General features: G+C 29.5%; 2 protein-coding genes across 6 annotated transcripts in view; one reads left to right on the forward strand and one right to left on the reverse strand.

The window, feature by feature from the left end:
• LOC136785880 (tetraspanin-5-like) overlaps nucleotides 1-14,534 on the reverse strand; it is a 125,808-nt gene that overhangs the window by 48,524 nt on the left and 62,750 nt on the right. The window lies entirely within an intron of this gene.
• Nucleotides 1-14,534, forward strand: part of TkR86C (Tachykinin-like receptor at 86C) — a 41,540-nt gene that overhangs the window by 20,681 nt on the left and 6,325 nt on the right. Inside the window, exons 3-8 of one of the 2 annotated variants that reach the window (XM_066747221.1) lie at nucleotides 828-962; nucleotides 1,060-1,140; nucleotides 2,146-2,296; nucleotides 3,421-3,617; nucleotides 4,334-4,461; nucleotides 6,011-6,748. In XM_066747221.1, coding sequence (XP_066603318.1) covers nucleotides 828-962; nucleotides 1,060-1,140; nucleotides 2,146-2,296; nucleotides 3,421-3,617; nucleotides 4,334-4,461; nucleotides 6,011-6,141 — 823 coding nt within the window. In that variant the 3' untranslated portion in view covers nucleotides 6,142-6,748. Of the gene's footprint in view, nucleotides 1-827; nucleotides 963-1,059; nucleotides 1,141-2,145; nucleotides 2,297-3,420; nucleotides 3,618-4,333; nucleotides 4,462-6,010; nucleotides 6,749-14,534 lie in introns of those variants that run through there. The other variant, XM_066747222.1, reaches the window with a different exon arrangement.

Here is a 14,534-nt window from a genome sequence, read left to right on the forward strand (position 1 = left end):
CTCTCCTAGGAATATGCAATATACGTACAGCTAAGCTCTTGTAACTTTTAAAATTTTCATTTAGTTCTACCTACCTTTCCTTCGCCTACCAAATTTTGCATAGTTTCTCTTATAATATATATATATATGTACATTCGTCTCAATTAACTTTTAAATATACCTATTTAATAAACTAATTTGAACTAAAGATAAAATGTTAAAATTTTCAAAGTAGATGGCATTTGTGGGTTTAAAATAATAAAGTATATCTATAATAAACAATTGCAAAAAGATTACTAGCTTAGTTACTTATGAACGAGGGTTAAAATTGTCTCTTTAACGTTAAATAAAAAAAAATCATCGTATGATCTAACTTTATTTCAACTTTATGCAAATTTAAACGAGACAATCGCGCTTCAAGTAATTTATAAAAGCCTTTTTGAGAATGTTCTAGAATAAAATTTTCATTTTTTACAATTATGAAAATAACTAATAAGTGCTTTACTACAAATTTGAATGATCAAAAATGAAATAGATCTTCTAATAATGCTAATATAGTCATAATTTATTATCTGCGAGTTTGAGTGATGAGGTTCAAGCTGATGGTACTGTATGAGAAGTTCGATAAAGTTGAAACCGATAACATAGTGGCCCGGTTGATTAACAAACTATCATATCTGTACCAAGCAAACTCACGGCTAAACAGTTGAGCAGCTCAAAACTTTTAATTATTGCTAGAATGTTATGCATAGAGTAGCATAGGAATTCACACACACACACATCTATACTTATGTTGATAAACGTGTTTTACGTTTAATTTAACAAGGAATTCTTGTTTGTTTTTTCAGATATATGGCTATTATGCATCCACTGAAACACCATATGTCCCGAAGGAGGACTATATTAGCATTAATTCTCATTTGGATCGTTTCTTCCGCATTAGCCATTCCTTGTCTTTTGTACTCTACAACCAAATCCCGCCGGTAAAACTCATTCCTGTTATGAAAAAACAGCTGAACTGTATTGTTCGCTACTTTTTATGAGAAAAATTCAAAAGTTTTAATGAAATCTTCATTGCAGATACTCCAATGGAAGAACCAGGATTGCCTGTTATATGCTGTGGCCTGATGGAGGTTATATGAATAGTCAGACGGAATATTTGTGAGTATCAAATTTTATTGGCCGTATGCTCATAAAGAGAAACAAACTGAACAAAAAAAGCGTTACTTTTAACTACAAACATTTTTGGAGAAATAAAGAGTTAAAATAAAGTAAAGACAAAATGATATTGTGCAGTCATGATTAATTTTATCGAGCCGTCACTTTGGTCCTATTAAGAGTACTCCAACCTGATTAAAATTAACTACATTTTACACTATAATGATAGTCTAACGTATTTTAGGCAAGTATAAATTATGATTAAGCTTTAGCTACACCGGTACAACAGTATCTAAAGAATTTATAACAATTTTTCAAAATTATCGGATAGAAAATATATTTGCCAAAATCAAATGAATATTTTGGCTTTAAAACGAATGTTCAGGTTACGTGGATATTCAAATGTCGATGAATCCCGGAACAAAATTTGCTTCAATTAGAAATCAAATATAAATTCTAATAAAATTTCAAATTTTACACTATAAATTCAAATTTATAGTACCAAAGCTATTAAAAATAATATAATTATATTGTGCAGAAGGAAGTATTATAATTGTTTTTTTTTTAAATTAATATGTCAATAAAATAGGATAATTATATCGGGCTTGGGAATATTACATTTGTGGTTTTTACTTTTGTAATCTTGTGAATGGAATGGCACATCTGTTCCAATGCATTTGCACTTATTATAATAGTTATACCCCGACCGTACTTTGCGATTGCACTGTCTAAACTTACGAAAAAGTGCAAGCAGAACAAAAATCTATTAGCTTCGAGCACTTCTTTTCAATTTAAAAAAGAAAGAAACAAATAAAACCAATATAAATCTTCAAAGTTTAAAAAAGTAGTATTTCCGAAAGTTTAAACTTCCATTGAAGAAGGATTTTTGAGGTTGATTGATAAAAACTTAAATTTATCGAATCAATTGATTGGAATTTAGTAAGGCTGATGTGGGGTATGCTTTTTTTGCAATACGACGAGGTTGCAATAATTCTTATGTTGTTGCAGCTATAACTTACTATTCCTTGGAGTGACATATCTAATACCCATGACAGTGATGGCTATCTGTTACACCCTGATGGGACGTAAATTATGGGGCTCAAAATCTATCGGAGAATCCACGCATTATCAAAGAGAGTCGATGAAATCCAAGCGTAAGGTACACCTCAAGCTCGTACTTATAATCGTAAAAAGAGTGTAAAAAGATTTTATACTAGTTCTTGGCAAGTTTGCCAGCCAAATTCAAATTCTAATACCTAAGCTACATTACACGGGTAACATTTTACGAGTGGAGATTATATTATAGTTGCCTTTGAGAGAAATCTGGAAATTTTTATTAATATATAAAAATGTCTTATACTTTATGTTTTGTTAAAATTTAACATATATAATTTTTTAATTTAATTTGGGCTATCACATTATTGCCTCGAAAATATACCATAGTCAAACATATTTAATGATTCTGGTTTTATACTTATTGACAAAAAAGCTCTCGAAAACTGTTATTAATGCAAAGCTGTTTCGAAGAATCTGTTTTCTCATGAACATAAATTGAAATCGTATTTTCCTTCAGTAAATTTGTTCACTACGAAAAGTGTTTACGAGTACCTAACGTACTAATTTGGCCATATACTAAAGTTTCTCCACAAAGTGTTTTAAATCGGTTAGATAAAGGCAATCTTGAGTTCGCAAGAACTTAAGGAATTTATAAAGGGAAGCGTAAGAATCAGATATAAAAATAAAAGACTACCCTCTTTCAGACACAATGTAAGCTCTCACGCGTATACAGGAGAGAAATCAATACAAGAGAGGAACACGAGATCGCTATTTGGTACTTTTCACACTAATCCTTCTAAATTCCTATATAATTGAGCGATTTTCAAACATTGTTAATGATTTGTTTACCTTCAATTACAACAAGTTCCTTATGTACACAACATCATCACTGTGAAAAGAATGTACCTTCTGAAAGAGACTTTTCATTGAGTTAAGCTTGCCAACAATGAACTTCTTTAAATCTGCTTTTATCGATCTGCTTAACGATGCTGAACACGTTAACAAAGTGATAAATATATTTTTACACAATAAATGCCCATTACGCGTAACAAACCTGCCAGTCGTCCTTTAATAATTAGCACGGAAATTTAACGTAATTATGTTTATTTTTTTTATTTATGCTTTAGTTGATTAAATGTTTTTCAAAATAGTAGTGACGAGAAGTATACAACATTTATAGCTTAATTGGTTTAATAGTTATAAAAAACTTTGATTCGCTGTTCACAGGTCGTAAAAATGTTCATCATCGTCGTATTTATCTTTGCCCTTTGCTGGCTGCCTTATCAAGGATTCTTTATTTTCGTTTATCACCATCGACATTTGACTGAGGCTAGTTACGTACAACACGTCTACTTAAGCTTTTACTGGCTTGCGATGTCCAACACCATGGTTAATCCTATTATTTACTACTGGATGAATAATAGGTGACTCAAACAGATTATTCGCTTTGTAAATGAGACCGTCTGCTTTAAGCGACGAAAACAAGCTCGCACATATATCCCCACATTGAACAGGGATATTGAAATCTGTAGACGTATAGGTATATATAACAGTGAGCTAATGAGTACAGGCTTTAATTGATTATCCAATTATAAGGAATGAGTAGCAAAGGAATGAAACTAAGATTAGAATTGTCAACGTTACGTGTAATTCTTAAAAGATTGATCGGCTGATAGGTCCGTAAAAGCAATTTAACCGCAAATACTGATATATTAGCAGCCTCAACAAAAGCATGTTGAAAATTTAATACGAGCGACATAACGTTGAGTTTCAAGATCGTATGAATCAATTATTGAGTTTAAAATATAGTGCTTATATGATATTAATCTTGATTTACATATATCTATGATAATTAAAAAGTGTCACTTTTCTCGATGGATATCTTTACTAGATTCAAATTATACTTTCTCTAATCAGAATAGATGATCGTACGATGCCTAGGGAAATCTTCTTGTATAAATAAAGAACTTTTATTTGAATTTCTATCAAGTTTGAACACTTTCTAATATTTACAGAGCTCGAAAAAGATCCAGGAATATTTATCTTTGGAAATTTCTTGGTTTTTCTTGAAAGCTTGAAGTATTTGTGGCTCCTTATATTTTTGTAAATGAAATTTTACATAAATCATTAAATATTTCAGGTTTCGAGTGTACTTTCAGCTCATAATATGTAGGTGCTGTTGTGCGATGGGTAGGGAGAACGTGAGAAGCCGACAAATGCAAGAATTGGCAGCCCTTCAGCGCTCGGATCTTGTACGCTGTCATTCTGGTAAGCAAACTAACTTTGAGCGAACTGCTTCTACATTCATGCGACTAATACGTGCATGCACTACAAGTGCAAATAGTTCAACTGGCTTGGTATGGTCTTACTTCCTGATCAACATATCTATCGAGCTTTACGTGTATTGTACTATAGAATTAAAGCAAGCTTTGTCTAATTCAAGTACCTCATTCCACGTTATCGTTTACCACTAACGAATAAATCCTATTAGCACAGTTTGAGCCTTAATGCAGTAGAAACTTTGATGTGTCTCTGTGACAGCTGACATATTGAACTTATGAGCCACATGCGAAAACAGAGTAACAATTTTTCAACTCGATCTCCAGCTATTCTCTTTAATTTCAAAACGAAAATGAAGTAGATACAGTCCCGCGCGTTGGAGGCGAAAGTTTGACATGTTAAATCTGGAATTTAATTTAAATTTTCGTAAGTTCCCAAACCAATTTGCTCATCTAATAGTCGTAACATTAGAATGAACGAATAGGTGTTAGCAAAATAATTCTCCCTCTCTCTCTCTCTCTCTCTCTCTCTCTCTGGAATAAGAGTCCCCAGAAAACTTGATACTTAATACATTATAAGCTTTCTCCAACCAACATAATATAAATTTAACAATTCTTCAAATAAAGATAAACCGAATCACCAATAAATTCCAACGAAGAATTAACATCGATATAATGCTTTCTTTTAGTTTAAAAATGTAAACGAAGTAAAAGATTGACAATAAATCTCTTCATACTTTATCGAGATATCCAAATCCAATAAAGCACAGTAGAGGCATGGACACTGGGGCAGATTCTCAGCTGCCGTTTTTCTCCTTCATCTCTTGGATACGAGATTCTTCTCCTATATTGAAAAAGTCTAAACGTTTTTCCACTGAATCTTTATACAAAATTCTATTAAGTGTGTTTATTCGAAACAAAACACTTATCTTGAGGTAATTTGGGTTTCATAATTAACTGAGCAATTTAAAGTAACTTTTTCAAATGATATATCACCTTCATTCTGCTTCACTTTTAATCAATGATATTTTCATCAAAATATTTTTAAAAATATAATCAAATACACGATACAAGTGGCAATTATAGTTCTCTTTTGAATATTTTTCTCTCGTAATAAATTGTTATCGTCTGAATCACTTGGAACAACAGACCTGTATTGTTTGAGGCTTTTAATTTTTCTGCATATATAACCTTAGCAAGAGCACATTTTTTAGCCATGGTTTCTTAATAAACGACCATGTTGATGGAATTTTATGCAAATTAAAAAATTAGCATTTTTATTGGTAAGACATTTCGAGGTAAAAATGTCTCGAGGCCTTTCTGCACAAGTAGTACCGTAAAAAACGCACTGAAATAAGGTCAATAACTTAATAAATTATCAAGGAAAAATATTCGCAAGAGCTGTGCGGAAATTGGTATCAAACGTTGAAACATAGTTGAAATACTTGTACTCTTTTAGGAATTTAAAAAAAAACTCGAGTGAAGCAAAGAGGTAAGACGAGAATGTTAAAAATGCGTATGTAACTTTTTTTTTACAGGTCGTTTAAAATCGACGTCTGTCAGATGGAGGCACAGTACGGGCGAAAGTCACGTGCAGACTTTTCGGATGAATTCACGTTCGACTTGCGAAAAGTTCCAGTCAAAAGAAGAGGGCATAGCTATAATTTAGAACAGTTTAACTTTGCAAATCAGAAGAATCTAAATGAAACGAAAAAGACACAACGTACGTTTTCGCGTTGTGCTGATTTCAAGAAGAAATTCATCAAAAGAAGATCATTACTGTGCGAAACTTGTGGTGCGATAATGGACCGAGATTACGAATTCGGTTCACAGGGCATAGAATGTAGGATGCGTTTTAAGCTTAACTTTTTCGCAGTGAGCTTAAATTATAATTTTTCTTACAATACTGTACATAAAGCCCTAAAGACGAAAACACTATATCTTATCTTGTCTAATGTAATATACAAAAATCACAATTTTTTCAATCTGGACCAGATCTACTGGATCCCGCAGTATGGAAAGCACCCTTGCCAAAATTGTTACAACGAGATTTATATAATATGTACATATGTAACTCTAACATTTATGTCTAACGCAATCGAATTACTAGAATATTTTTATAATATTCACATTTTTTGTTTAATCGTCGTACAATCTCATTTCTCATGTAGATATTACCTACATAATAAGACCATTACAATAACTAACTTTTGTGAAATCTAAGGAATGTTTAAGTTTTGTATGTATATTATGCTTTGTAAAAAATAAATGTGCAAAATTTGAGAGTGAATTTTCTGTAATTGGATAATTTTCTAATCTCTTTGATAAATGATTCGCGAATTTGCGTTTAGCACGTACTCGTACAAATAGTATGAGGAAAAAGCTGCATGGTCTCCAAACGGTTTTACGCGAATAGGTGGAAGAAACGTTTGCCGAAGAACAAGTGGTTTCAACAGATGCAAGGCGAGGGATTACTGTACTAGAGCGTATTTTCAAGGATTCCAATGGCCAGCTTTAACGACGGTACAAGAACCATCATGGAAGCGACCAAATTAAGCTTAATTTTCAAACTAACAGTGCTAGCCTTTAGTGTTAGGAATTATAGTCGATAAAGTTTAATTATAACCCGTGTCACGCAAAATACAATAATTATATATGACATCAAATTTCTATACCTATTACCATTTAATCATATAAAGAAAGACCAAATAACGTGATCAATTGTTAACTGGGCATGACTCAATCCTCGTCCTGTTCAAAACATTTATGGAATTATACCCTCGAAAAGATCCTTTTTTAATATAGTCTACGTATATACTATAACTTGTCATTTGCATATACGTAAATCTTCAAGAATTATAATTAATTATTTTATAAAGAAACCTTTCGAGAGTTTTTATATTTTTCTTATCAATATATTTCTGTTGAAATAATGTTGACACAGTTCTCTAAAAAATCTATCCTTATAAAGTAATTATTGATATATCATCTTAATATACACTATCGCCTTTTATTACGTCTTTATCTAAAATTATGAATTTATTGAACTTTGTTGAAATTACAAAGCTCTATTGAGCGAATGAAGACCTTTCAGTATTTCAAATTTTCTTTCAGTGTAGAAGTTTCAGGTCCACTTTTCACAAGGACCTTCTACTTTACCTCCGTCATTCAACTCCTTTTGCATTGTTCCCTGTATAATTGTACTTATAATTACTTCTATATTAAAAAAAATATATATATCATTTATTTGCTAAACAATAATAAGCAAAAGTAAAATAGGTTAAACTTTAAAAAGTATTTGTGCATTAAAGCCACTCAAAATGGAATCCCACCAGAAGTAGCACGTGCGTGTGTGTGTGTGACTTAGCATAATCCTATCTGTTCTTGTACCCTTTATCACATATAACGTATGTACATTTCCTCGTCAAGTATTAAAGCTATCTTTGAAAAAGGATACACACTATACACCTATAACTATAACTCAAATCTATTCTCGATTTACTAATAATTAGCCAATAGTATTTTCAATTGAATAATTTTAAGACTGCTGAACAGTACTGCAAAAATGAGCAAAATTTTTCCAAAAAATCCTTATAGCTTCTAAAAAAAGTATTTTTCAAAGATTGTCTTAAAAAACAAATAATTATCTGATCATTTTACGCCTTCCCGAATTAATGATATATAGCTAGTGTTTTTAGTCGTGAATAATGTTTACACATAGTTTCCGAAGATTTCAACTCTACAAAGTTTTATGTTCGTGTAACTTTTCTCTTATTATTACGTAACAATTTCGTGTTTCTAAAGTTTAGCAGCTTGCAATTTTTCAAGAATCTTTCAGAATATTATAACGATAGATATATATATGTATATACTGTCTTTGCTTCATTTTATTTGTTAAAATTTGTTGGGGTGGGCTAAACGCCATGCTCAATAAGGAGGCATCAAGGTCTAGACACGACCCTGATCTTTGACTCCATTTACTTACTCTTCCTTTAGTCTCATATTTACCGCTTTATCATGGCTGTCCTCTAAGTAATTCGCCCTCATCTATATTTTCCACGTACATGCCCGATGGCTATTCCTTTATATACGAGAGAGCAGTGGCAATAGTCACGATAAGTCAGAAAAATAAAGTTATATGTATACGTATAACAGGAAATGGTGAGGGAAGGGTAATATGAGCAATAAGAGGAAAAATGAAGCGAGAAAGAGGAATATATATAGTATATTATTATATAAGTTCACTGTGGAGCATTTTCCAAAGCGCACGTAGGATTCTGGCTAACAAGTAGGTTGAATTTAATCCACGCTTCTTTTCTGAGAGAATAGAAGAGGGAGACAAAAATATGTATAGATAGACAGGTAAATAGAAAGAATAAGAGAGAGAGAGAGAGAATAAAGTGAATAGCGAGAAAATAAGAAAGAAAGGTATACCAGCAGGTGTACGTGTCAATATCATCACAGCTTTCTCTGCTTTGCAAAAAGCCAAATAATCATTTTAGCCCAACGTCACGTTCACGGCTAGCATATATATATTTCTAATAAAGTTTCTTCATATTTTGAAAATTTGTGCAAATCAAGGAAGCTATTGTTCGTTAACACGCATACAATTTCTATAACAACGAAATTTTAATTATTGGAATGTATTCATTGAAATATACTTAAAATTGATTCATTTTTGACCATTCTAAAACCACGCTTACCTATATATATATATTATACATATAGTTCTGACAATTTCAACCTCAAGTCATTCTTTTGATTAATTAATTCAACCTATTGTTTAAAAGTTGTGTGTATAGATTAGTGTGTGTACGTGATAAAAAGTTAAATTTGACCAATATTTGCATATGCTACAATATAGAAATATCCTTATGCTCCTTATACAAATTGTATTCGTTAGAAGAAGAAAAATTACGCTTAATTGTGATTGTAACCTCAAGTATGATAAAGCATAAAATTATCTCTTGTGACAACAAAACAATCAATTAAAGGTAATAACAATAGACGTTGCAGAATTTATTTCATTAATGCTTATCTACGTTATTGCTTTAAGTGTGCAAATATCGAGTTTTAGTAGAAGTTTGATAAAAATGAATTAACACGTTTTCACCGTGAAATTGTAGAAATAATCTGCAGATAGACGCTTAAAAAAGAGATATTACGTTTTCGATGAATTGGTATTAATATAGTTTAAAATAAATCAATGAATTGATGTATTATTTATCTATCTTTCCTGAAACTTGGAAATGGCAGTTGATTAGGGTTTAAAAGATAACAAGCATTCTCGGTAATTCGATTGAAAAAGAAACGACTTTAGAGCATGCACTAATTCACCCGATTCACCTTCAGTTTAATTAAGGATTAAGGAAATAATACTCAATAGGACTTTTCAACCCTTTATAGTTAATCCAATAGAAGTGCCTTTATAATAAAGTAGTTCGATCAATTTATTGAAAATTTTAGGAATTTTTATAAAAGTCTGGCATATTTTAACGAAATTCTCTATTTTTTTTATGAATACCAAAGATCCAAATATTGTCAGGTTTTATACATTCGCATTGTTCCCTACAAGCAACGAAATAGTTTGCATTATTGCGAATAACTTGAAATCAGTTAAGCGGATTACATTGGCAGGAATCATAGCTTATAGTTTTACCCGTTAAAATCCATTTGGAATCTAATTTTATTAATAGCGTCAATACTCGTGCGAAGGTGTCACGTATTTATTATCGTGAAGATAAATTAAGGTATACAGAATTATATTCACTGGTATAACTTCCTGAATTCTATTAAGGATCACCTCAAATGAAAAGTCGATTAAATACGAATTGAAATCAGACAGTTAAGACATGCAATTTTTGTTTGTATGGTATTCAATCTATATAGGTGTTTCTAAAATGTTATTTTAAAATTAAATTCAATATTTTTGTCCCCTTTACTGTATTTTTCGTAATAACTATTTTAAGCTAGCATAATGGAAGAAATGTGTAATAAAATAATACCTATTTATATATGTAAATTAACCTTTTGAATTGGAAAATAATATTTTAAACAAATTTCATGGGAATAGCACCAAATCTGAATCTTATATTTCTTTATTCAGTTAAATGCTGACAAGTATAAATATTAATCTTTCCATAAAAACATTACATATCTCTTAACATCTACGGGTAAAGTACATTGCGATATTTACAGTATGCAGTTTAGCTAATGACGCAATTAAGTTTGCTTCCTCTATTTATAATTATTATACATCCTTCTAACTGTAATTTCCATCAGAAATTGGACAATTAATTAAATTCTTTAAGAGAAAGATGGATACCGATATTACTGAGCGGCTTCGTCTGAAATTATAGTTTTCAAAAAACAAGGTTGTTTGAAGACCGATAGCAATTTCAGCTTTTGAATCTTTACAGAAGTATAGTTTAGATAAAACAGCGAAGATTTTCAAATAACGATGTTTTCGAAAATCAAGGTTTGAAATAAAACCTCTTTGTAATATCAGTATAAAGTCTTGCCTTTAAGAATCTAACGAATATCAGTCAAGAATTTCAGTCTAATACAATGTATAAACTATATTTAATGTCACTTATAATCAGATTTTAATTGATAAAATTCATATAGAAAAACAAAAGGAGGTAAAAAAAAGAGAATACAATAATAATTTAAATTATCAAGTTGTGGCAGTGTTCAAGTTTAGTCATTTGATCAAATTCTTAAAAAAAGCTTAATATATACATATAATAAGTTTTAAGCTCCATCATTAACTTATTGAAAAACCTTATCGAGCTCTGTCAAAGAAACAAATATTTTCTAATACCTAGATAGTATTATAACTGTGTCTCCTATACGATCTAATTAAAAATCTGTTTTGACAAACATTGTTAGATATTCTTTAAAGATTGTATTACCGTAGAGACGTTTCCATGCAATGCTTCAGGGTAACTATGTTTAAAACTGTTAGAATAATAACTACAAGTATGTGCTGTATGAAATCTTTTTGCAACACAGGAAAAACATAAGATACTTTCATTATTCCTTGGCAAAGAATAAAAAGAAGATACCACATTTATATATTTGCAAAACATATACAGAAGATAGTAAAAAAATATTAACACTAAAGCTACCATTCAGCGTTCAAATTTCTGCTTTCTAAATATAAACACACCTGTATAAACATTTTTTAGGTAGGTTTAGTGCTAAATTCGCACATGTAGACTAATTTGGATAAAATCTTATCTGGTTTTGGCACGATAATATGCGACGTTCCAACATTTTCTTTTACATATAGAATAATCACATTACATATAAATATGTGGTTCTTTAGATCGAAATAGCTTGAGTGCTCATATAACTAGTAAATATTGTTATAATACATATTCTTATTAATATTTGTTCATTTAATTTATATTGGTCAAGCATCAGTAATATATTTCTTTTTTCTTCAAAAATATACAATATTTACATAATTGTTCATACCGATTGAACTGAAAAAGTGAACGATAACTAGAACATCAGGCATAATCTATTAATTTTTATGTACCTTGAAAAACAAATAGACAAAGTGATGTGTAAATAAACAAAAAACAAATATAACATTTAAAACATTTTTATTGAAATAAAATCAAGAGAAAAGTAAAGTTAATAATTTCTTAAAAGCATTATTGCAATAGACATGGCGTAAAAAAGGTAGTAAATTATATATAGGTATATTATAATAAAATTACAAAATTAATTAGATTAAATGTTCTAAATCAATAAATTTAAAGTAAGCAGTGTGTCTATGCTGCAACAAATTAAAAAAAAACAAATTTACATTTTCAATTATGTTTCTGATTAAACAAAATTTTGAGATAGCAAATTAGTTCTAACGCTTTAATCTCAGAAATAAGGTACTGACCTTTTTCGTCAAAATATCACAAGATAACGCAAATGAATGAAATAAATTATTGTAGTATCTGTTTCTATATATCGTCGAAGATAGTATTTTGTCATTTAACTGTTAGTTTATTTTACATAATTTACAATATTTTATATTTTATTGAAAATGATTAATGAGATGGATAATCACATTCTTTTTTATCGGAAAATAGCTGTTAAGCAAGTAAAGAATGTATTTTTCAAATTGGTCATTGAATAGCAGAAGACAACAAATCCAATAAAACGATTGATCTATTTATGAAATGCCATGTTAAGAATCATTTGATAATTGCTCATTGATTATCTTCCTTTCAGGAATATCATATAAAGATTTGTAATACATTATACTCGCAAGTAAAATATATTTTTATATTTTATATACCTATATATATATTTTTATCGTTTTTAAAAAATTTGTTGTCAAAAAAATAGAGTAATTAGAATTGCAATTATCAAATAATTCTGTTGCATATTCTGATTATTTTCTATTTTATGAATGACGTTTGAAAATATTATCTAATTTCTTATATCGCTTTTACCGGTTTACACTTAACAATTAAAGCAGTTTTATACTGCTGTAGACGATGTGCTTCATAGAATTATATAATTATCTAGGTACAATATATTTTCTATTACGTCGTAATATATCTTATAATTAAAAAAAGGAGATTAATTTATACACAATTTGATTGATATAAGTTTTACAAAAAGTAAAATAGACACTTAGACTGTTTAATATAATAGAGAATGAGCATAATTAAAACATAATCTATATATAATAAGTTAAAAATAATTCTAGATTTACATGATCCGCAAATTCTTAAAAAAACAGTTTAGCAAGAAAATCGGATCAGGTTAACAATTTAAGTTAAGAAAACGATGTAAATGTTGAAACAACGAGGCTTAGCAGTTTCTGTTTCCTTTACATGTAAAACTAAAATTTCAAACATTAAAAATTGGTTTGTTTATTATACTATTTAAATTTGACCGAGTAAATGAAACTAGACTATGTCTACAAATTATACAAGATTTGATAGGCAGAAGAAATAACTAATAAAACATTTTAAAATTCTCAAAATGGCAATAATATTACAGTTATTGCTATGCCCGTCTTTGATATATCACTTTTAAAAACTCGTGATAATAATGTACAATCGTCAATTAACTTAAAGTTTAAACGAAAAGTTATAAACATTAATTAAAACCACAGATTAATATCTTGAAGTCATGTTAAAGCATTTTTGTCTAAATGGGACATATTTAATCAAGTGAAAAAACAATTAATATAAGCTATAGGATATTACACGAATTGTGATTATTTTCATGAAGTAACATTTTTTATCCAGGAGAATAACTATAACAATGAGACACAGTTTTTAAGAGTAAGTTTCGTCCTTGAAGCATATCGGAAATTAATTTGCAAATAATTCATGAAAATATGTACGACATCCTTTCACTTTGTATTCTTATATTACAGTTTAAATTATCGTTTATACTTCTTATACGCTTGTAGACAATCAAGATACAAATCTATTATATAATATAGAAAAAAAAATCATCGTTTTAAATTTTAAAAAAAGACGGACCAGCCGTTGTTCGAGACTTTTTTAAAATTTAAAACCAATGACTTGTGTATTTCTCAAAATGATTCCAAAGTAATCTTTTCGCTAAAATTTAATTATTTATCTGCAAAGTTCAATAAAAAATAGGAAGTTTTATGCCGACACGTTCCGTAAAGTATAGAATTTAAATTTTAAAGCTAGATACGCAAGAAGTTGCTGAATGGCAATAAGAATTCTGAACTTTTGAAATCCAATAATTTCTCTCTCTCTCTCTCTCACTCGAAAAAAAAAAAAAAATTAAAAATATTTTAATATTTGATTATACAAATAGCGCTTTGTATAAAGTTTTACTTGTTTTAAATATTCAATACATTTTCGCAAGTCCTGTGATTCTCATATTTACAGCAACTTTTCTTCTCGTTTATACTCATATACATATTCTTATACTAATGATAGTTCTGAGGTAATATTATTCCAATTATTTATTCAACAAATACAATTTGCTTGGCGTTTATTATAATAATAGTAGCTATAATATAGCATAACTATGCCAGTTCTACCTCAAATGTTGATATCT

Source organism: Prorops nasuta, unplaced genomic scaffold, assembly GCF_024137725.1.
Source record: "Prorops nasuta isolate Cenicafe-Biocafe unplaced genomic scaffold, Cenicafe_Pnas_1.2 PNAS00003, whole genome shotgun sequence".
Classification (NCBI taxonomy): Eukaryota; Metazoa; Arthropoda; class Insecta; order Hymenoptera; family Bethylidae; genus Prorops; species Prorops nasuta.